The 23,252-nt window shown below is 40.3% G+C and overlaps 1 protein-coding gene across 4 annotated transcripts; it reads right to left on the bottom strand.

Annotated features, from left to right (window-relative positions):
- Nucleotides 1–3,859: 3,859 nt before the first annotated feature.
- On the bottom strand, nt 3,860–22,857 carry SLC34A2 (solute carrier family 34 member 2). Of its 4 annotated transcripts, none has more exons than XM_068188818.1 (14): nt 22,839–22,857; nt 21,840–21,895; nt 16,033–16,147; nt 15,793–15,930; nt 15,191–15,319; nt 14,159–14,302; nt 13,377–13,488; nt 12,086–12,281; nt 11,279–11,374; nt 8,808–8,928; nt 7,924–8,091; nt 6,416–6,532; nt 6,203–6,327; nt 3,860–4,860 (listed from the first exon to the last, which is right to left on the bottom strand). In XM_068188818.1, exons 3-14 carry the CDS (start codon nt 16,136–16,138, stop codon nt 4,285–4,287), a joined length of 2,028 nt encoding a protein of 675 aa, XP_068044919.1. In that variant the 5' UTR covers nt 16,139–16,147; nt 21,840–21,895; nt 22,839–22,857; the 3' UTR covers nt 3,860–4,284. The 4 variants fall into 4 exon arrangements, with proteins under 4 accessions (XP_068044919.1, XP_068044918.1, XP_068044917.1 ...); XM_068188817.1 differs by lacking the exon at nt 22,839–22,857 and adding an exon at nt 21,986–22,381; XM_068188816.1 differs by lacking the exon at nt 22,839–22,857 and having other exon boundaries at nt 21,840–21,977.
- Between the last annotated feature and the right edge of the window lie 395 nt (nt 22,858–23,252).

The following is a 23,252-nucleotide window of genomic DNA, read 5'->3' as shown; positions in this document are numbered from 1 at the left end:
TAGCACACCAGCCTGCACCCCCAAATAATTTGCTGTAAATCAGAGAACAACCTTTTTCAATGTCTCGGTGAGTGGCTGTCCAAAGGGCCTGGCTGGGTGCCCACCACCACATGGTGAGATGAAGGAAGAGATGATGGAGCATTCAAGCATCATTTCAGACTAACCAGAACACTGTACAGTGGTACATCTGGTGCAGTTCAATGCAGAGTTTGAAACTCATGGAAGAAAATGTGGAATTTCAGTGGAGACTAAAAAGCACAGGGGCACCAAATGGAGCTGTGGACAACATGGTTAAGTTGCAAGCAGAGGGGAAGAGGACAGAGAACAGGCAATGAGTTGAAGCATTGTTTGCACATTTTGAAAGCTTCTGATGAGTGCAGAGCTCCATGACTTAACTGGTATTGGTTAAATAGTGATAGGTATTGCTGAACTTTGTCCCAGGCATTTGGAAACAGAAAGGTGGGTGGCACAACATGTGCCTATGTCCTGGGTGTGCTTTGATTCCCAACAGACAGTGAGTCATGGAAGGTGATAAATTACAGTATTTTTGCATGGGTGTAAGAAGCTCTAAGTTTTAAACCATGGGTCTAGGGTGTTTACTGCACTTTCAGGAGCCAGTTTACGCTTTAGTGCATAAATACTGGTGTTATAAGAAATACCTCTATCTTCATTTCAATAAAACATGGTGCAATTGGGAATGAGAGGCACTTTTGGGGCTGATTCCTCAGCTACTATTGAGCTCATACTTAGAAAGTCTAATAACCTTTTCAATACTCTTTAACACATTTAAAGAGCATTCTTTATTTCTCTCTGTCTGGCTAATTTTAAGCTCCACAGGTCATGTGTGATTAAAAAAAAAAAAAAATATGGATATTTTTGCCAGTTAGAAGCCAGACACCACTCAGGTCACAGGGTATAAGGAGCTTTGTGGAGACACTCTGTTTGCCAGAGAATACAGGAAGAATCTGAGCCTGGTACAGTGACACAGATAATTTGGGGTGACTCGTCATGCATCCTGTTGCCACAATAGCGTTGGCTTTGCTCCTACATGCTTGCCTTCACTAAGGACAGTCTGTAGCACTCTGCCAGAAAATGTCTGAACCTACACAGCTGTACCAAGCAATTATTTTTATTTTTCTCCATATGAAAATCTCTCATTCATATGAAAATATTGGACACACAGGTGCTTTTCTTTAGTGCTCAGTGATAAAAAAACCTCATTTCTTGTACATTGCATCAGCTCGGGCTAGAACTTGTCTGAATACTTATTTTTCTGCAAAATTCCATGATACATATATAAATAGATATTATGAAAAGAATTTTTTTAAACTTCTCTTTATTTTTAAATTCAATGCATGATGACAGGCAAGATGAACATTCATGACAAAATATAAAGACATATACTGTCCTTGAAACAAGTTAAAAGATAAAGTGTTTAAGAGTTTAAAAAAAGTATTTTAGAAACATTGTGTTTTCAAAATTTCTCATTACAGAAAATTCAAATCTTTTAGAAACATAGTGTTTAATATCCTTGTGCATTAAGCCATAATATGAAAGTCTATCATTGTTTTTTGTCTTTAAGAAATCTGTCTCTGCATTACTAACAATCTTTAAGTAACTTATTGATGGAGCCAACAGTCTCCATATTACACAGTATACACAGTTACAAACAATTGAAAAGTTATATTACAAAATATACATTAGTTCCTTTTTACATTTTTATAGATAAACATTGCATAGTTTTCAAATATGTAATATATAACACAATCACGAGCCTTTTTCTCTATAAGTTATGAAAAATTCTGTACACTCAAACAATTATAAATAAAGTGTAAATATCTTTTAGTAGGAGTGTGGGGGTGAGTGTACCAGGACATATCATGCTGTATTAAACAGAAATATTTGTTGGAATCTGTTTAACACAATGGCATGGTATGACCTGGAGCAAGGAGAGGAGATCATAGGGGAGATGTTACAAAGAGGAACCATAAAGTACTGATATGCCTGACAATTATTACCCTGATTCGTTTGTAAGAATTGCTTTCCCACAGTTATTATCACTGCTCTTGAAGGCTTTACTTCAAGAAGCAAAATAAGGTGCACGTTGTTTAAGAAATGAGTAATAGTAGACTAAAATGTTTCCTCTTTCAATGGGTGGTCAATGGAAACGTAAGATAACATGAAAACAATTCTGGATATTTTTCTCATATTTTCCTAAAGAAATAGGGCATGGGAAATGCACATTGGGATTTAAAGAAACAGATTCAAAAATATCCAGAATTGTAAGAATAAAATGAAGAAGAATTACTGAAAATATAAAAAATTCCACTTTAAAAATGAGTTGCTGACAAAATTATGTTTCAACCATATGAAGCATAAGGAAAACACCTTTAAAAAGAATATTTGACATAATTCTGCTGTTTGCTACTACACTCCAAAAGAGCAGAACTATACCAAAACTAGATGTTTTTGGAATTTCACTCTGATGCCAAGTATTTTGTCACTGCCTCACAATTACAGAAACAGTTAGAATCTCAGTTTGAATGCAATTTGCAAACACATAGTTTGCCAGTTTTAATGTTAGCTTAAAAAAGTAAATGAAAACAATTTTCACTTCTAAAATGTATGTATTTACTTGATTGCTGAATTTAACCTACTGAATTCCAAGTTCTGCAGAAAACAACTATTCAGAAGTAATTGTGTTCTAGCAGCACTGAGTAGCTTTGTTACACTAAGGGTCCTCTCAGCATTTTCATTACACATTTAATTTAAAGTTCAGCCACTTAAATGGGCTTTAAATGACACTTGGTTTACACTCAGCCACCTAAATTTTTTTTGGAAATCAGTGATTGGACTTCAGATATTGTCTAATACTCAGTAATATCTAAGCTGTTGAAAACCAGCAGAAGTACTCAGTGCATCTTTGAAATGTTCTTATTCTGGCTCTGAAATTATGCCTTCTGTCAGCCCATGATTCAGAGCAGTCTCACAAGCATTTACTAAAACATTAATAAGGTAAAATTTGAGCACAAGCAGCTTCCTATCAAGTATTGCACTACCCATGGATTTGCTAGACATTGTAGTGACTACACTCCTTATGGATTTTATTTGGGATTTTGATTGCTACATACAATTGCCAGTAAAATTCACATTATTTCCAAGTAGGGTGGTTCAGAGCACAAAAGGGTAGTGAAAACCCCTTTCTCTCCAGTAAACATTACCAGATGCCCTGTGCTAGCCACAATCTGCTCTGCAGGCTCTCACTATTGTAGGTCTAAAGCCATTCTCCACTGCTACTCTGGAAACTCCTTTTGTGGCTCAGGCAAATGGAGCCACAGCTGCACACACATCTCCTGGCATCAGCACAGGCTGGCACAGCTCTCTCCTCTCCTGCCGTGGCCACTTGTCCTCCTTCCTGCACCAGTCCATAGCTGAGGGATCACATGGTGAACAGGACTGAAAAGGACCATCCAGAGAGAGGAATGGCCACACAATCACATCCTCAGTCAGACAAGACCTTTGGTAGCAACCCGATGTCTCCATACACAGTTCTTAACGTTCAGCAGGCAGAGGGAGCAACAATTACTTTTATGGTCTTTAGCCTGAGATTATAAAATATTGTAGCTCCTGTCCCCACTGTTAGAGGAGAAAGAGAGGGCTCCAAATGGGCTTATGCCAGAGTAGGACTCCAAGAGCTTCTGAAGGATGTCCCAGCATTACATTTTCCTTCACACACATAGAATAGATTTTGTCTGTTCTAGGAAAGCTACTGTTTTCCATTTTGACCACTGCAGACAGGCCAATGAAACGTTAGGATTCCTTTTTTTTGCCTTTTTTTCCCTTCCCCCCCCCCCCCCACTTTCTTTTTTAATTTCAAGGGCTTCTTAGGTATTATGAATTAATTTCTGCTGAGTCAGTATGTCAGGAAGGCTGACCTCAACAAGTGCATTGTTTATTTGTTTTTTTAAGTTTGAATTGATTGCCACTTCTTTCATCCCTCTCTTCATGGGACTACATCAGGATTTCTTTTTGTTTGCTACTGATAACATTTGGAGGAAGGTACCACATAGTAGATCCTCTGTGAACATATCTGCCATTAGCTTTGCAATTGAGCATAGATTTTCTGGGAACTCTGTCAAGCTTGTTTGACTCCCTTCCTTGATGAGTGATGTATCACTGGCTTCAGAAACCTAACAAAATGTTCACTCTGTCCTCAGTCCAAGGTGGTTTTGATGAGTCTGGGTGTCCTGTGCTGTACCTCTGCTAATATGCATGGATCCAATACTATAAGGCTGTGTTGTTTGTGCCTGTTTTGTCAACACAAGCTACAGCTGGTGCCCTTCTTCCACCTCTTTCTTCATCAGCCATTGCCATGGTGTTTTCATAAACTTCCATAGTTTTTAGCTGCTTGTCTTTGGCACCCTCCTGTTCAGCATTGACTTTGCAACACTTGCAGAAGCCGCAGCAGTGTTTCCCACAAAAAGCCAGTGAAGACATAAGTATATTGTCCCAGGGCTCTAGGGAGTGCATCCAGATAGGTAGGAAATCCCAGTTTTGGAGCTTCTCAGGCAGTGAATGTGGTCGCCTTTTCTGCATAACATTAATTACAACCACAGCAATAAAAAGAACAAACATCGGAAGGCAAACACCCAAAAGGACTGCCCAGCCTGCCAGTGACAGAGCAAATACAAACAAAGGCAACAGAAAGAAACAGAGGAGAAGATAAAATATAGCAAACCATCTGTACTGGGCTGTTATATTTCCCAAGGTCTTGCTCATGCGGATTGGCAGGCGGGTGTAAGGTATCGGATAAAACAGAATAATCCCAGAGACATTGAAGAAAAAGTGGCACAAGGCAATCTGAAAGCAAAAACATTTGGGAAGCTCATTAACTAAAACACCATTAAATATTCCTACCCACATCATTATTACTTCCAGCTCTCAGGAAACAGTACTGTTGTCAATAAGGTGTGGGAACCATTGGGTTCTGCATCCATACATTTTCAATGAAAACATGGGAAATGTAAATTTGATATTCCACACAGGCTGCAGAGAAATTTTTAATGGTACAAACTTGGATTTTACAAAAAAAAAAAAAATTAGCTATAAGCTTATAGGGCACTGAGGAGATTCCTGGAAGGGGACTTTTTCTTTGGGTCTTCACAATCCTTTGATTCACATACTTCAAAAATTTTTTAAACAAAAATTAGCATTAAAAGGCACAGACTTCCTAAAGCATACACTTAGGAGTGTCACTTAGAGTCACTTAGACAGAATAAGCATGTATTGAACAAAACAGTACATTCCCTGCTCACCTTATCCTATTTTAATTTTGTAACTGTTATCAGACTAAAGTAAATATGAAAATACAGGTGTTTATTTATAAAGGGCATTATAAAACCAGTATGTTATCATGAAATCTGAGCTTTATCAAGATAGCATCTTCTCATGATTACATCTGTTGCCTGAGGACAATTAAATGACTTCTGTAATTTTCTTGATTTATTTTAGCTAGTAAAAACATTCATCCTATTCACAAAGGAAACGTCATTATCTTTTCACTCTGAATTGTAAAGCATTCATTCAAATGTTATCTGCTGCTAGGTTCTTTACTGGGTGGAAAATGGGAGGTCAAATCTAGGCTTCCTACTTTTCAAATAGTTTAAGGCAAAAAGGAATTCAATAAAACCCAGTCAAAGTACATTTACAAGGAGAAAAATAGATGCTGTGATGCTCACTGACACGTCAGGTAGGTAGAGAGCTTGCCAGCTTAAGGACTGTTCAACCTTCACTTAGGTTACAGGAGCCCCTGTACAATTCATGAACTGACTTAGGATCCTGAGAAGAGAGCTTACAGAAATGAATAACCCTCAGAGGGATCTCAGTATGTGGGCACTGAACTCCAAGCAGAAAAGACCCCATGCTCAGGGGTCAAGTGGCCTCCCCTGTCTCAGTTCTGAATCAATTCATGCAGATCAAGACAATTTATAAAAGCAAGATTAGCTATATATTGACATCCTGGGAATTTTTAATGCAACCTTTCTGCTGCAGCAGTTGAAGTGAATGCACTGTTATTAATAGCACACAAAATAACAGGCACCACATGAACAGCACATTTGCAGCACAGCCACTTTTGTCAGATTTTTCTTCAGAAAAGTTACAACTTCTAAACGAAGTCAAGAAAGCATTGTTTTATACTGACCTGTAATGAATATTTTAATGTACTCCCAGGACTTGCTAAGGCTGCAAGTATAGCAGTTGTGGTTGTGCCAATGTTGGCTCCCAAGGTGAGGGGGTAAGAGCGCTCAATGCTTATAACACCAATGCCTACAAGAAAAGAAACACGACTGAGTTGGTTTCAGAATGATGGAGATGATAAAACATGGGGATAAAGAGCACAGTATTTACAACTTACCAACAAGGGGTGTAATAGCAGATGTGAAAACAGAACTGCTTTGGACAACGAAGGTCATACCAGCCCCTGCGAGCATAGCCAGGTATCCAGCAAGCCAAGTAAAAGGAAATGGAAAATCTAAAAAATAGAGGAAGAACACTACTGTTAGCATAACAGAGTGATCTATGTAACAGTAACACAGCAGTGAAGACTGTTAAGCACTTAAAATGTATATATATATATATATTGTTTGCATATTGGATCTTAAATGACGTTTTGGGGTCAGTTCTACTACTTTGATTTATCCTGTTTGCTGTGTGCCTTCTACAGCCTTGCACCACTGGATATACTTTGAGATGGATACCAGACTAGGCAGACATTTGTCCTGACCTGGGGTAGCATGTGTGTTGTGATACAATCAGGTACCAGAAATGTTTCCGTGGAGGTCAACACAAAACCTTCCAGGTGTTTTAAGAGCCTTGGTTTCAGCAAGCAGGCCCACACTACAAGGATCAGATCTTCAGAAAGCTCTGAAGACCATCCTGAGAGAACCAAGTTGTTTGTTCTAACTATTCCAAGCAGATTATCTCCTAAAAATGCACTTGTTAACTCTTGCAGAGAACAGCTAATTACACTGATTAGAGAAACTAGGCACAAATGTCCCCTGTTGTCTGCAGATTTATGGAGAGAGATGAGAAGTGAGGACTTGATCAGCTGGGAAGACACAGAGGAACACAGAGCAGATCCCAAATTAAATAAGCAGTAGCTGTCAGCTGTTTACTTTCTACCCCTTGTTTTTAATTTGGGCAGTGTTCTTTGCCCAGGAGAAGACAGCCTGGGGACCGCTTTGTTGCCTTCTATATTTCTGTGTACCCTCACTTCAACCACAGGCTGAGATCTGTGCCAGGACTGCTTTTCTCTGTTACAGCTTCTAATCTCTCAGTTAAAAAGAATATGAAGGAAAAGCAGCCTGGTGAAAAAAAAAAAAAAAACTATAACATTTGCACTCAATGGATCCAGGCTGAAAAAAAACAGCTGGACAACACAGGGAAAGATAGAAAAACTCCACTATTCAAGGCTGCCTTATCCTGCTGAAGAGCAGGTTAGGCAGCAGAACAGGATAAGATCATTAATTACTACAAACTTTTTTCAACTTACTTTAGAACGAATATGCAGGCCCTGTGCCAGAGCAGGCAATCACAATCTCAGCACTTTGGTGCTATCTTTTGAGGATGAGAACTCTACATTTCTAACAGCTAATGATTATACATCTAGAAACAGAGCCTGGACTTTGGTCTCCAATGCTGTTAATCTGCTGCATTTCTCAATCAAGCTGTTCACTAATAGATTTTTAAATGAAAGAAAAAAAATGCTTGAGAGAAAAAATGGTGGGCAGTGCTCATGATTTTCATGCAATAGTATTTTCTTTGAAATATTCTATAACGTCTTCCAGATCAGGAGACATCAATAAACATGCTCAGTGTCCTTGTGACTCCTAAAAACAATCCTCAAGAAAAGGAGATAGTTACCAGTGTTGATTGTCTTCTTGATAACACTTGCCACTTGTCCTTTAAGCACAGAGTTTAATAGCTTAACGATCATGATCAAACAGGAGCAGAGAACAAGCAGGGACAAAGCCAGAAGGATGAGCCCGATGGCAAGATCAGGCAGGTCTGAGTTTACAAAGATGTGTTGGCCTGAAAAAGAAAAGGAAAATGAATTAGCCTACCCTAATTTTTGCCTGTGATCCTAAGCCCAGCTCTGGTTTTCATTCGCTCCCCTAAGAAAATTGGACCAAAGCAAGCATAACTTAAGGGGTTGATGCAAAGAGGGAAAATGCCACCTTCCCTCCTCCTCAAAAGCCATGTCTGAAGGAGGCAGGAGAGGTGCTTCTACAGACATGTTATAAAATACACAGCGGGCACCCCTATGGGGCAGGCAGGAACTATGTGCCATGTGCAAGAGAGAGAAGTACAAAGGCAGGAGAAAATTTTGGGATGCTCCAAGCTGCACGGTGGGTCAGCTTTTCCCAGAGGTGGCTGCGTGCCTGAGAAGGGCTGTTGAAAGTCCTGCAGGGCATGCATAGGGATGGGATATCCTAGGAAGCATTACAGCAAAGTAACCGTAGCTCCAAGCCATCTGAACATCGTGGGTGACATGATACTGGGGACCTCAGTTACTGGTATCAGGCAGCATGGAAAGAGATCCACCTGCAGCCAGATACCATGATGATGCTGTAACTCCAGCTGTGCAGCTGTAGCAGAGCACAGGCTCCTGAGGCAGCACCTGCAGCAGTGCCCTGTGTCTGTACAGGCGAGGGCTTCTGGATACACCTCAGAAGTGGTCTGTTAGCACCATTAGAAAGCTACAGACTTTTGTAAAGATGTGGCAGAGGAGTAGTTCTTCTACTTACATTTACTGATATAGTCTGTTTCAGTTATATTCTTGAGGGTCCATGTCACATTTCCCTCAGTCCAGCAAAAGTCAGGAGATGTGCAGTTTTCAGAAGGTGGAATTGTGACATTCTGCAGTGTCTAAAGATTGCCAGACAAAGCAGATAGTTCAGTCATCTAAAATCCTTTACTAAGAGCTCATGTAGAATTTCCAAATTTTACTACAACCAAGATTCATCAGCTAAAAAGTCCGAATTGTAAGCTGGCACCACATTAATGACATGGTAATATTTTGCATTCTTAAAATAAATGATTATGCTGTTACCCAAGTCAATCGGTGCAACATGTAAAGATTAAAAGATCCCCAAAATCTTCTACATTGTAATAACCACAACACCAATCCACTAATAGATAAGGAACTTAATCACTGATGACAGTTTTTGTGGAGTGAGGTTCATGTTTGGCTGCAGTTGTGGGACAGTGGCTTTCCTTTTTCAGCCAGTGCCACAGCTTCCTTGATGAAAGAAAGACCTCTTTCCTGATATCTCAGTGCAGTTCATGGTCTGATGAATACTACAGACTGTGAGTCAGAATGCTACAATGCTAGTGCAGCCTCTCTTGCTGGATGAGCACAAAGTGCTCGAGCTGATTTTCTGTGCCTCAGTTTCCATGTCAGTAGAAATAGAAGTGCTGCTACTACTTTAATTTCAAAGTTCAAATGCTGTCTAAGGGCTCATTACAAGCACTATGATTAGCATTACTAAATTACTGAATTTCTGTGTATACCACAATAAAACATTCCTTATAAGCCCTCCTAGGCCAGACATTCTGCATTCTGACACCAGGTCCGTAAGTCGTTAAGCAGATTAAGGAAGAGTTTGCTGACTGAGCTGTACTTCCACACAAGAGCAGCTAACAGCCAAATGGACTCTGAACCATGCTCCTGAACATGAGGTATCTTTCCAAAGTGCTTGAGTGATTTTCTTTTGCAGAAATGGGGAAAGAGATTTTTTTTTTTTTTTTTTTGCTGGGTACTGCGTACTAACACCTGCATTTGTAACTCTCTCCAGATGATGCAGGTGGGGAAAATTGGGAGTGGATCTAGTGCCCCCACACCTCCAGGGAGTGCCTGGGCTCCAGGCATTCCATCCTGTAAACCTTTACAACACAAGAGTCTTGTTTCTCACCTTCCTGAAATTTTTTCAAACATCTTAGTTTCAAAGCAGCTTCACAAGATCAAAACACTTGTTTTGCTTTAAACATATGGGGTCTGCATGTATTTATCCTTGCCATGAGTCTGTTTAATAATTTTTGCTAGAAATTAGTTTAACATAGTAGGAATGCAGATAATTTGAATTATTTTCTTTTTTCCCCACCAAGCCCAAGTCAAAATTCTGAGAGTTTCACATGTTTTTGTAATTTGACTGTAAGCTTGAGCAGTAGGTACAGAGCCAAAATACAGGCAGCACAGAAAAAAAGTGTGTGTCTAGAAATAAACATTTCCCTCAGGCTGCACTTTCCATGGAGTTTCTTGTCCTGTGTAGGGCTTGGAGCTCTCCGGCTGAGGCTCGGGCTGTGCCTGCCTGGCAGCGAGTGGCACCAGGCTGCGGCTCTGAGCCGGCTCAGCTCAGCCCAGAGCCTGCGCGTAACCCGAGCGGGGTTTCAGGTGAGCACAGCTCTGCTCCGCCACTATCTCCATAGGTAGCGTTTCACTGGCCATCCAGACTGTCATACAATAGGAGCTGAGCACTTAATTTCAACCTCCACAGCCTGTCCTTAAGTATCTTCTGCCTCAGGACTTCAGGAATTACTTTTCTATACATGCCAACAGGTAGAATACTCTAATTAGAGAATCAAAGGATATTTAATGCTGTAATTGCTAGTTAGCTGAACAATGCAAACCAAACACTCAGCTCCATAGCTTACCAAAATACTCATTGGTGTTGGTCTGGGCAAGAGATTCCTCCAAGCTACAGGGCTGCTTGGGTGAAGAGGAACAGGACACAGCCCTACAGAGGCTTTCTCCAAGGGCAGTTTTCCAAGAAAGCTGCAAATTGCCAGCTGCCACCAGATCACCCCAACACATGTAAAGCTAAAGCTGATTAGCTCAGTAGATAAACGGTGGTTGAAATTATCTTTTCTCTGGCCTATGTTGCAGACTTTTTCCACTTTCAGGGAGTTGGTAGGACTATCAGAGTTTAAAGGCATTTGGGTTTGAAAGGAGTAAAAGGCTTGGCACCAATCCATCAGTTCTGATAGGCAAGAGCCTGCATAGTACTGAAAGCAGCCAGGTCAAGGTCACCATTGGTGACCATGCTTGCTTTAAGTGGAGCAAATACTGCATTAAATTTTTTTCATTCTTTTTCTGCTGATAAAAACCCCACCCTCATTTAAAAAATCTAATTTCACAATCCTATGATGAGGAGCATCAGCTACAGATCAGTAATATATTTCCTGAGGTACCTGACAATTAATTTAACATGATACTCACCACATTGGTTTCTGTGACACACCAGATCTTTACCAGGCTTTTGTTTTTTGCTGATTCATCATTAGTGGCAATTGCATTTATTACTGATTTATCAAGCTTAAAAAGAAGAATAAAAAGGATTTAAAAATGCTTTGCTTCCAGTTTGTGTCACAGCTCTACTCAAACAACCCCCTACAGAAGCTCAACCATATAAAATCTGCATGACTCTAATTCTGGAACTCCTGACCAACAGGTAGGAGGGGGATTACTCCCAGAAAAAAAGGTACAACTCTACATGAACAAATGCTTTGTCTCATTCTTCCCACATCATCCACTACCTCATCTCACCCTTTCTGTTTAATTAGCTGCCCTGACACAATTCCCTGACTGTATTTACGGTCACTTCAGAAGCTGTGTGCATCCTCGTGGCTTCTAGATGCACGTGACTATGTCCCATCATTTCAGGGTCATCATCAGGTCCTGTGCTGATCCTCTGGCTGTGGCAGGTTATCTCAGCTAGTGCTATCTGCCAATGTCCAGGCAACAGGCTGCCTTCCCATCCATCTCACATGGCTGTATTTGTCCTCACCTGCCTTCCCAGTCCTCCTAGCTAGATCTGCATTGATACGGTGAAATGTGGGGGAAATAGAAACTGGAAACATAGAGCTGGGCTTTACGAAATGTGAATAAAGAGAAGAATTCATCTGCTAATGAACTTTACCCTGAGGACACAGAGATAGGAGTGGGAAATCTTCTCATACCCAGAGCATTTTGATTAGTTGTGACTGAACCAAGTAAGCAGCTTCCTTGAAGTGAGAAGCAGCTTACCTCAATGATGAGCTTTGTAAAGGGGTCTGTGATAACTTTTAGTAGCTCTGGAGCATCCTCACCACTTTCAAGATGAAAGGACTCAACTATAACATTGGTGAGATGGTAGAGATAGCCAGTAATGACTTCAACGGGTAACAGCGCAAACACAGCTAGCCAGTTAAAGAAATCATGGATTGTTGCCCCAGCAAAGGCCCTGCAAGAAGAAATTAAAAAACAGAGTTGCTTTTAATTAAACAAAATATGTATAACATCAATTAGATATGAAATCATAAAAGTACAGATGAAGGGCATTTCAAGGTGGGAATCATTCAATTTCTGAGGTCAAATGCAATAGCTACTTTGTTATGGAGTGCTAGGTTGGCTCCACACTGTTGACCAATTAAAGAGCCAGACAGGTGAGTAAAACAAGAAAAACTAGAAAAGACAAAAGTGATACTTAACGTGAGGCTGCCAAGAGTATTTTTTTGAAGAAAGAAGTGGCTGTACAGCCTGTATTTGTTTTGCCTCTCACCTGTTTTTAGTACATTTTTAATCCTCAACCAGTCATTGCCTCAGGGACCTGTTCTCCCTGGCTCCTGGGGCAAGAGGGCTCTGCAGGTCTCCTACATGTTTCTGCAAACTGTTGGTGTATAGCTCCCTTCCATCTTCTCCTCCAAAGCCTGAGGTGCCACAGCTCTTCCCTCAGAGGCTTTGGCCAAGAGTATTTCAATATGCCCAGTGCACCATAAATGATGCAGAGTCTCCTATCGCTCCCAAGTTTACTGCCCATCTCCAGTAAGCCTCCAAGTGCTCCATGAGCTCTCTCAGTGTCAATGTCACGTGTCAGTCTAAAAGTTGTCTCTGAATGTATCTGACAGCCAGAACACTTAATTTCTCTACAGTTACTAGCTCTGGCTTTGTGCAGACTTAAGAAACCTTCAACACTGAAATCTCTTTAAGGAAACCAGACCAAACTTATGTAATATTAACTTCTTGTACAGCCCTCCCATAACTAGCACATAATAAAAGGTGGGTGGTATAGTGGGAGCACTTGAAAATTTATCCCTGTGCAAGATCATTAAAAATGGTGAATTCTTACAATCCCAAAAAACTTCCAAAGGAATGTGATATGTTTTTCTTCAAGCATATGAAACCATACATACAGGCAGCATTATATCTTTGCCATGGCCATGCTTGTGACTTTCCTACCTAGAAAGGTTGAATGGCTGTAGTAGTGATAGGGAATATAGAAGAAGACCTACAAAAATGAAAGAAACAATTTTCCAGATCTAGAGTTTAAGTACAATACCTTCTAAATTCATTCCTGTCCCCAGCTTGCATAAGTGCCACAATTGTGTTTGTAACTGATGTGCCAATGTTTGCTCCCATGATGATAGGAATAGCTGCTCTAACAGTCAGCACTAGAAAACAGAAAAGGAATCACTGAATGAAAAAATCAGATTATCAGCAAGCTCTATGCTTCAATGAAAATTTCTATTACTATCAGTGAAACCCTGACTTCCCTTGACGTCAGTGTGATGAGCTGCTCCAACCCAAACAGGTTTGCTTTAGTCAAGACCCCTGGGAACATGGCACTCCCATAGTCCCATGATCCCCACTGACACTATGGCCCATGGTTATCCATTTTCATCTCATGTTAGAGAGCCAGATTAAAATAAAGTCTCTTGTTTCCCAGGCATTTGCCTACTTACTGCAGAATTTTCAAATGATGTTACAGAAATGTTAGGCAGTTACAGAAACAATGAAGTTCGGTAACTGCCTAACATGAGAAAATTATGCAGATAATTCCAAAATTAAGTCATTCAGTGCCAAGGCTTCCAATGATTTTCATTGCAGTTGTGGTTTTATTATTATTACTAGTACTACTACTAGTATTGCTACTACTAATATTAATACCGTTATGATTCCTTTATAAAATTCGATTTTATATCAGGGAAACAGCTGTGGAAAACTTTTCCTAGTCTCTATTCTTTTACCCAAAGCTTCTATAATTTGAACTCAAATGGGAATGTTTGCACCTGAGACAAGATTTATGAGTGATCTCTGGGAAGATGCTGTAAGCCAACTTACACGTGGAGGACACCATGCTGACTATAATGGATGAAGAAGTGCTGGAACTCTGGACCATAACAGTCACCAGAACTCCAATCACCAGTCCCGCAACAGGATTTGAGAGCACTGAATCATCTTTAAATATGTCCCCTGCTGCTTTACCTATAAAAAAACATATTCTCAGAATGAGGGAAGTACAAGGTAAAGTCCATAAAAATTATCAGAGTGCTTAATTCAAGACCATTCAGCCATTTAATTGATACATATATAACCATGTTTGCTATCCCAAAAAAGTACAATGTAGGCCAGGGATCCAGATTCATATCCTGGACTCTCAGCTTCTCAGTTTTTAAAGAATACTTTATATTTTCTCATTTCGGTGACTATAAGCCCTGCTGGACTCTGCAGAGAAGAAATAATACCACAGCCATCAGCAGAAAGACTGCAGGACAAAAAACCACACATGCCTTGATTTAAATGTTCTTACTTGGTATTTTTGGATACTGAATTAAGGGAAATGCTTTTAATAATACTATTAAAGTACTATTAATCCTGTTCCTGTACCTTTCTCTGCAAAATACTTCCACAGGAGCACACATATTTCTCTGAAAACTACTCCTGAGTCCATCACCTGAACTCAACACTTTAAGGTAAATGTAAAAAATACATTTCAATTTCATATCTGAGGGATTTGGGGGACATTTCAGTCTTAGATGCTTTGGTCAAGAGCACAATTCTCATATTTCACCTTGTTGAAATGTCTTTTACATGGGACAGATTAATGCACAGATGTATTTTTTAAACTGTCACTAAACAGGAAGCTACTGGGAAATGGGGACCAATAACCCTTACATCAACAACTCTTTGGAATTTGAGACAGAAAGAGCCTTTCAAACAAATGAAGGTCAGTGTTTAATCAGAGCTACTTCCTTCTGAATCTATGTCTCATCACATATGAAGAATGTTCTTGAAGAGTGGTAGTTGTAATTAAATGTCTCAGACAAAATTTACTGCCTTATTCATTTATTCTTGATATTTTAGATGTTTTACCTCCTACCAGTTGAAAAGCAGAACTCAGTACATCCAGAGAACACACGAACATGTAGAGTAATCCAAGTAGCATAATGAACTTCCCTATCCCATAGAGTACACGAATGATTTTTCCTTTTCTATCCAGTTCTGCAAAACAAATACATTATGTATAAAATAATCATTTGATTTTTTCTCTGGAATCCTCTAGTGCGCAAGCAGAGACAATGGAGACAAAGACAGTGACATGGCTTCAATGTATGATTAAACCCAAAAGAATGTTCTTAATCACATTTTAACTGCAGCAGCAGGTATTTTGTTTACCTACTTTTACCACAAAAAAACCTTTTTGGTATGTGTCAAGAGCCTTATGAAATCTGACATTGACCCTTGGTTTTACAGTCATCCTACTGAGTAAAAAAAGACCAACAGTTGCCTGGATATAAAACTGTATTAGTGCTGGACTGTTTAACATATATCTTTTTGTGTTTTAAGGAGGGTAAGAAGCATGATTTCAGGATTTTTCTTACTGGCTGAATATAATACACCCATTAACTCTTGAAGAACATGAGACAAGTGATGGGAAAACAGTGTAGGTAACTTATTTACAGAGAAATGGCTACCTGACCACTTGACCCCAGTGTCCTGCAGTTCTGGCAGAGCCCATGGGTCTTCTTCTTCTGGCCTTGTCTCATCTATCAAAGCTACTGTGGAAAATGCAGGTTGAATTTCCCCTTTATTTCCAAGTGAAGCCACGTTGCCTGATGAAATAGAACATTTTAAAAATTGTTTAATCACTTTCCATCTTCTCCAAGGGTCTCCAAATCCTATATATTTTTTATAACTCAGAGTGAGCACATTACCTTTGTGATTTTCTCCTTCTTTCCCAGCCATGTTCTGGTTTTGCTTGGAAGAGTCCCCAATATAGTTATTGGTTTCAGGCTTTTCTACCTCTGGCCAGGGAGCCATGATCTGTGACTAACAAAGTAGTGTTGATTGAAATGCAAGTGCAATCAAAATATTCACCTTACAAGACTGTATATGAGAAATATGATAAGGATAAAGAGCAAAGGAGATGAAAATTAAATATTAAGCAATTTTCCCTTGAACACAAATTTTTACTAAACTTTATGAGTTATTCCTCTATTTGGAAAATTGATTTCTCAATTATTTTTTAAATCACAGTTTATTTATTTGTGCACACAATTAAAAATTATTTCCATCTCACATCTGTATTTTCATACACTTTTAACTGTCATGAAAGCAAAGATTCCTCTGCTTTCCAAAAAGTAGGCATTTCTTGTCTTTAATTACTTTTAACTCCTTTCAACAAGAAGTCAGAGATTTTTTTACTTTCTTCCACCTTCTGGATTTAACCAACTGCCTGGTAATTCAATACACAGACCTTTATCTGGTAATTCAATACACAGAAATGTTTTAGTAAAAAAATTCTTCCCTAAAGAATTGCTTAGGTTGGGTCATGAATGCTAAACACAATGCCTTGTTGCCTTTATTGGTTCATTCCCATGGAAACATGAAGAGGAGAATCCTGGACAAGGTGGAAGAAGAGCCCAGGGTTTGGAGGTTGCTGAGTGCCCAGAGAAGAGGACAGTTAGAGAGCAGTGGCCATTTGCAGGTCTGTATTTGCCTGTAACTCACAGCTGAAGCTGCAAATGAAGCTGAGCTGGTAGCAGCAAGGACCAGCTCACCCATCTCACTCGGGCACTCTCTCTTCCTTCCTGACCCCTTTCTGGGCACATTTGACATGCACTGTATTATTAATAAATAATAACTTAAAAAGTAAGACATCACATGTCCCAGTCTTGCCAGCATGGGTGCAAGCACACATGACAGACCCAGTTCAGGCACAAGAGGAAGCCAAACCTGGAAGAGTCCTCCCTATTTACTTCACCAATATTGGAAGCCAGAGGGAGAGACATGAAAGAGTGGGGAAGTGACTGTGTACCACAATGCTTCTGCCTTTACAGACTTGGTGAAATCAGCCAGCATATCCGAAAACTCCGTGGAAAGGATGGGAGAAGTGAACCCTGTCCAGGAAAGCCCCACCTTCAGGTCTGTCTCTTTTACCCTCTCAGCTACACGAGTCAGTCATTGCTGCAGTCAGAGCTGCCCCATGACCAGCACATCTGGCACCCACATGGCTGAAACACTGGTCAGCAAATTTGCCTCCAATGCTCCTCATACACAGAGCCCCTATGCCCAGCCTCCAAAAGTCAGAGTTGGTTTCATGCTCCCGTAAACAAGGTTCACCGGCAGTTAGCAGTCACTCTAAGGGAGTATAATTAGTCATTCATTTAATCATAATCCTTTATATAGCTGATGGCGAAAATGTTTTGTCCCTGCCCACATCAGTAAGCCACACATCCTCCTCCTGTAGCTGGGAAGGAAAAGTCACAGACAAAATCACTTGTGTCTTACTGTAACACAGGTGGGTATTGTTTTCTGGCACTCCACAAAGGAAGAGTATCTCCTCTTCCACATTACCAGGAAAAGTTATTCTACAATTCCATTAGCAAAAACAACACGTTTCACATTCTTTATCTGTGATGTAAGACCCAGAGCAGCTCCCAAGATATACAAAGATCTTTCAGATGAAGAACAGATGAAAGAAAGTAATTCTTGCTTGTTTCAACAAGGATTCCCATTTGCTTGGAGCAAATTCTTGCATTTCCATCCATGCCAAAACAACCTCCAGCCCCACCCAGGCAAAAACACCTCCATCTTGTTAAACAAGTTTCATTTATATATGTTCAGCATTTAAAGAGCTATTAAAAAAATAACTGCTCTGCACAAGTGAGTCTTAAGTGAAATGTATCATGAAAATATATTGGAAAGTCAGATGTGAAGCTGCAACTTATTCCAACCATGGAGACACAGAATATGCTGGACACCACCATCCCTAGAGATGCCATCAGCACTACAGCTCTTCTATTACGCTTAGTATGGAAATGAAGGATTCAGCCCGCATTATTACTGTATGGAAACTGAGCTGATGCATACAGTGGAGAAACTGGAGCTTGAGAACTTCAGCAGACAAACAGCCTCTACACCTCCTAAATAAAGTCTCTCCAAACAAGAATTCGGCAGAGCATTTTTCCATAATAAGCGTCTCCCATGTTCCTGAGGTGCTCAGGATCCCACAGGTATGTCATGTCTTATTATTGTTTTTGCTTTATGTGATTAAACATCATAGAATGAGAGTTAATCACTGCTGTAGAGGAAGTTTTTATAGGTATGTATTTAAAGTCATTCATATGAGCCCTAACCAACCTCTGATTTGAGAAGGTAGACTTGAATACAGGAGGCCTTTACAGCATTTGCCTTGAGCATTAGAGACATTACTAGAACAGCCCATGCTGTGTGAGTGGCATCAACGACTGATGCTAGCAGAACCATCTATACCCTTGAAGTCCTCCTACAGTTGTCAGCTTTCTCAGATCCCAGCTCTTGTTAAGAGGAACAGCTGAGAAGATAGTGGAGAGACACCTGATACTCTCTGCTGGAGTCCTAGCCACAGCTACTTACAGTTAATTAATCACTGTGCTACAAAGATAATCTACATTCTATAGTTTTCCCTTTAAATAATTTTTCCTTGTCCCAAACACAGACATTAACACCTTGAGAAAATACTCAGAAGACAATTTGTGTGCTGTGGAGGAGCAGAGGAGCGGGGTGGCAAAGTGACCTCATTGCTCCCTGGCTGCTCACACACGCCTTTGGAAAGGCTGACGTCAGGTGTGGTAGGAAAGACCAACATTGCTGACGCAAGGTATCAGTGACAATGAAAACCCTAATAGTGGTTTACTTTTGAGCACCAAAAACAACTACATGCAAAGGAACATATTAGACAACAGGCCAATGACAACGCACACTGAAACAACTTGCTGTGCTCAGCTGGATGCACCGGTCTAGGTCCAAAGGCAGGAGAGCCACAATTGCTGGATGAGGTGCTGGAGTGATGAGCTCTGCCCACCCCCATGCCAGCCCAGGTGTCTCAGTGTCGTGCATCTGGTTCCTGCCTTGGCTGGCAGGCCACCAGCCAGGGTGCCTGCACCCAGGGTGAAGTCATGGAGCTCACGTCAGGACACGCGTTGGTGCTTTGGATATCCACCTGTTGGGAGCGGTACTGAAACGGGAGCTGATTTCCTCCTGAAAGTGGCAGGTCACAATATGCTATGCATATTGCAAAGGTCTGAAAACCAATGCCTGTGCAAGATGTAATCCAGTCCGTTTCAGTGAACCTCATGGCAAATCCTCTCACACCATCATGTGTGCTTCTTTCATTGTGAGTATAATCTTTCCTTGCCTTTGGAAAATGCTAACCATGTGTGACATCCTTTCTAACTTCAAAAGAAACTGAACCCTCCCCCTCCAAAGAGGGAGATAGATGGGAAAAAATCAATCACAATCAAATTCTAAAAACATGAGAGAGAAAAACTCAGAGCCAAAGTGGGCTCCTGTGGTTTTTATGTCCATACTCTCTCACTACAGTATTTCAAAGAGTTAAAGTCTCTGGAGAATTATCTGAGCATCACTAGGTGTCATGCAGTTGCCCTATATTGCATTCCTCAGTGACTCACCAGGCTGTAACAGCTTTGCCTCTGTTGCAGAGCTTTGCTCTCTGTGCTTTGCAGTCCTAAATCAGAAACAGCTGTCAATCTATTGTTTTGAACTACCACCTGTGTGTGCCTGGCCGGTATTGTTTGTACCTCTCCACCCATGACAGCTCACCAAAAGGCCACGTTGTGCCTGACACAAGAACTATACAGCAGCAAGCCTTAAAGAAATCTCACCCCTGGGGAACAGACCCAGTCAAAACAAGATAAAATAAAAAGTACGGAAGAAAAGAGCAGTATTTTCCAAACTAACTGATAATAACTACAACCACCAATGTGACCATACATTCACCTACAGGCTGCTTAAGCAGCTCCATATCAGATTTTGGGTTCAGCCAGGCTTTCCCCATTCTCTCTCCCTCTCAATCCCTCCTTCTGTCTCAGCTTTTCTACAAAACTTCATTACTTCCTTATCATTCACCTCAGCACTAAAGTTTTTATCTTAAAAAAGGATTTATTAGCTAATCTGATACCCAAATATATTACTTAGTAAATATGAATATTTATCACACAAACTTCATAGGAATAAATACCAACCTACATATCAGCCCTTCTTACACAAAGTTTGAAGAAATGTTGTCTTTTTCCTCTCAAAATGTACCACTTGCAACATAGAAGCACATTATGTAGAGGCAGGAAAAGAAAGTTTCTCAGCCAGCACAAATTCATTCAGTAGCTTTACATCAGCTGATAGTTTTGCCCCAGAACCAGTTCCATGGCAGCCACAAAGCCCCAGGTGCAACAGAAGCAGTAACAACTTAAATAAACACCAGCAATGATTCAGCCTTGCTAGGAGCAAGTCTTGTCTTTGCGCCGGCACCAGCTGCTTCCTTGGGGCTTTTTCTTTGAATAAGTCAGCAGGCTTAGCTGGGATGTAAACTTTCAACTCATGCAGTAGTAAAGGCAAAAAGAGATATGCAAAAGCTACAAAAACAGAGCACGGTGCTCAATTTTATTCCTATGGATCTGTGAGACTCATTGCTCACAAGCCTGAATCTAACACATAGCAAAACTAAAAAAATACACAAAACAAACTAGAAAAGAGAACTAATATCTATGTATGTGCAGAGAGAGAACAAATCCCAAAGATTAATTTTTGAATTCACAGCCAAGCAAAGCACTGGAGACTGCCCCCAAAGAGCCAGAGCCAGGAAATACCAGTGAACTACTTGAAATGCCTAATAGGTATTTAAATAAAACAATTACTTTTTCAGAATAAAATGCCAAGAAAATTAATAACCCCACCAACAATGGAATAGTACAGATCTACCACATCCCATAGACAAAATACATAGTAAAGAATAAAGAGAGGATAAAAAAATGACATTAAAAAGACTTACTGATCTAATGGAAGAGCTGATAATAAAAGTTACTGAGAAACCAGATGATTTCTGCCTACTGCCACATTAGTTGAGCAAACTACATCAGACTCTAATGTATTCCTTTTACCCCCGTGTATCAAACCAAATTAGCATAAGAAAATGTTTCCATCGAGAACAGCCTGACACGGCCGTCGTGAGGCACACAGGCTTTACAGGAGATCTATGCTAACACATGAACTGACCGTATTTCCTTCCAATGTTTCATTAATCATATCCTAGACATTTTCCATTATCCAATACCACTGAGTACTATGACTTAAAATCTCACTTCTTTTCAAGTAATAGTTGAACAAATACTTTCTTTTGCTAAAAGCAGTTTTTTTCAGGGGGGGTGGTTTTTTTGGCAGCTGCTAACAAAATACTTTATTTCTTTATCATATTTCATAAGAATAAACCTAGATAATTGCAGGAAAAAAGTACAGTTTATTTTCAGAGCTATGGTTTTTATAACTTCCTTAAAATATAGATGCAGTTAAAGGAAAACAGGATGAAAAAGTTAAGAAGAGGATGACATTTCACATGCCACTCCAGTACCCCGCATTACCTCTCTCTTGCCATTTCTTGAACTGCAAAAGCAGAGCTTTAGATTTGCTAGCTAAAAAAGTGCAAAAGGGAAGAAAAGAAAACTCAGTCTTAGTTGCTTTTACTTACCACGGCTTAATTCCGAGACAATAGAGTGAACGGACCAACTGGGCAGCCACTGAAACCTGCAATATATATAGACAGGTGTTGAGCAAAGTTTGCTTTCATCACTGCACACTAACATTCCTATTTTACAGTCCAGAGGCACTGCCTACCTGCAACTTAATGATCACAATAAAACTTTTTTTTGCAGGAGTGGGCAGCAACCAACACTGATAAAACTATGGGTTATTTCACACTTATCACATTCTAAAAAATGTCCCATCAGCATTTAAGTACAAGTTACAAATGTGTTCATGTGAGTGCTGGGGAACTAATTGTTCCAGCCTGAAAAATTGCCGTCCACCTGATCATTCAGTAATCTTTTTTCCAATAATAATTTTCCAAAAATATTTTGCAGTCTCAAAAGTCTGTCAAAAGAGTGTGAAGGAGATGTAGTACTGTTATTTGTCTGTTCAGGTGCCTATTAATCTGCCTAAGAACAGAAGTGAAGGAGAATCAGATAAAAAACGGTGTAAGTAGGAAACACGTAAGAACTCCTTAGAACAGAGGATGGAGTTTCATTCTTATCAGTGCTCAATGTTTACAATTAAGGCGAGCTCATTAGCATTTTGGCTGTGGCTCTACTTCCAAAGTAGATTTAAAGGTGTAAGGACACCTTTGATAATCGCATTCGGAACGCTAGAGATGAAGACAAATAGATGATAAAGAGATACGTTATTCAATGAAACAGTGTGGTACCATAGATTAGACAAAGCAGCCACCAGCATTGCTGTCTGTTCTAGTGCTGATCTTAACAGGGTTAAGGGATGGGGGGGCTGCACTAGGCACTGCAGCTTTATTATCTTTGATTTTTTTTCTGTTTCAGTGGGCAACTTACACTGAGAAAATAAGCTGTAAACTAGCCATCTAACCAGCAGATCTGCTTTATCTGCTTGTATGCAGTCATATCTCCCAGCAGCTTAGTGACTTAGTAACTCAGCAAAGTAAAACTCTTGCTTTTTGCACCTCTCAGTCCCCTGGAGATGCCCAGCCTTTGGAGTGGTGAGTCACAACTTCCCCTTCTCCTGAGTCGGCATCAGAAATGTTTAATAAGCAGTGGCCATGAGAGCCTCTGCAGCCCCGTGTGCAGCATCACATCCTGGCAGCAGAACCACCAAGCACCTCCCCTGCCTGCAAGTGGCTCTGCTGGTGTCGACCCCACTGCCCACACTGTACTGGGCAGGGCTGATGGTCTAGCCTAAGGATGGAAGCACCAGCCCTACCTCACCCTCCCCACTTGCAGTTTGCACAGAGGCGGAAAGGATGAAAAGGAAACCAATTTCTCTTCTGTGTGAAGTGGAGAACTGTCCAAAAGTGGAAAGAAGTAATGGAAAAAGGGCCCAAGGTCATCCTTGGTGGTTCACAGGATCAGTTTTCTTA

The sequence above is a fragment of the Anomalospiza imberbis genome, chromosome 4 (assembly GCF_031753505.1).
Source record: "Anomalospiza imberbis isolate Cuckoo-Finch-1a 21T00152 chromosome 4, ASM3175350v1, whole genome shotgun sequence".
Lineage (NCBI taxonomy): Eukaryota > Metazoa > Chordata > Aves > Passeriformes > Viduidae > Anomalospiza > Anomalospiza imberbis.
The sequence above is the reverse complement of the archived record's forward strand: the minus strand, read 5'-3'. Positions and strand labels throughout refer to the sequence as shown.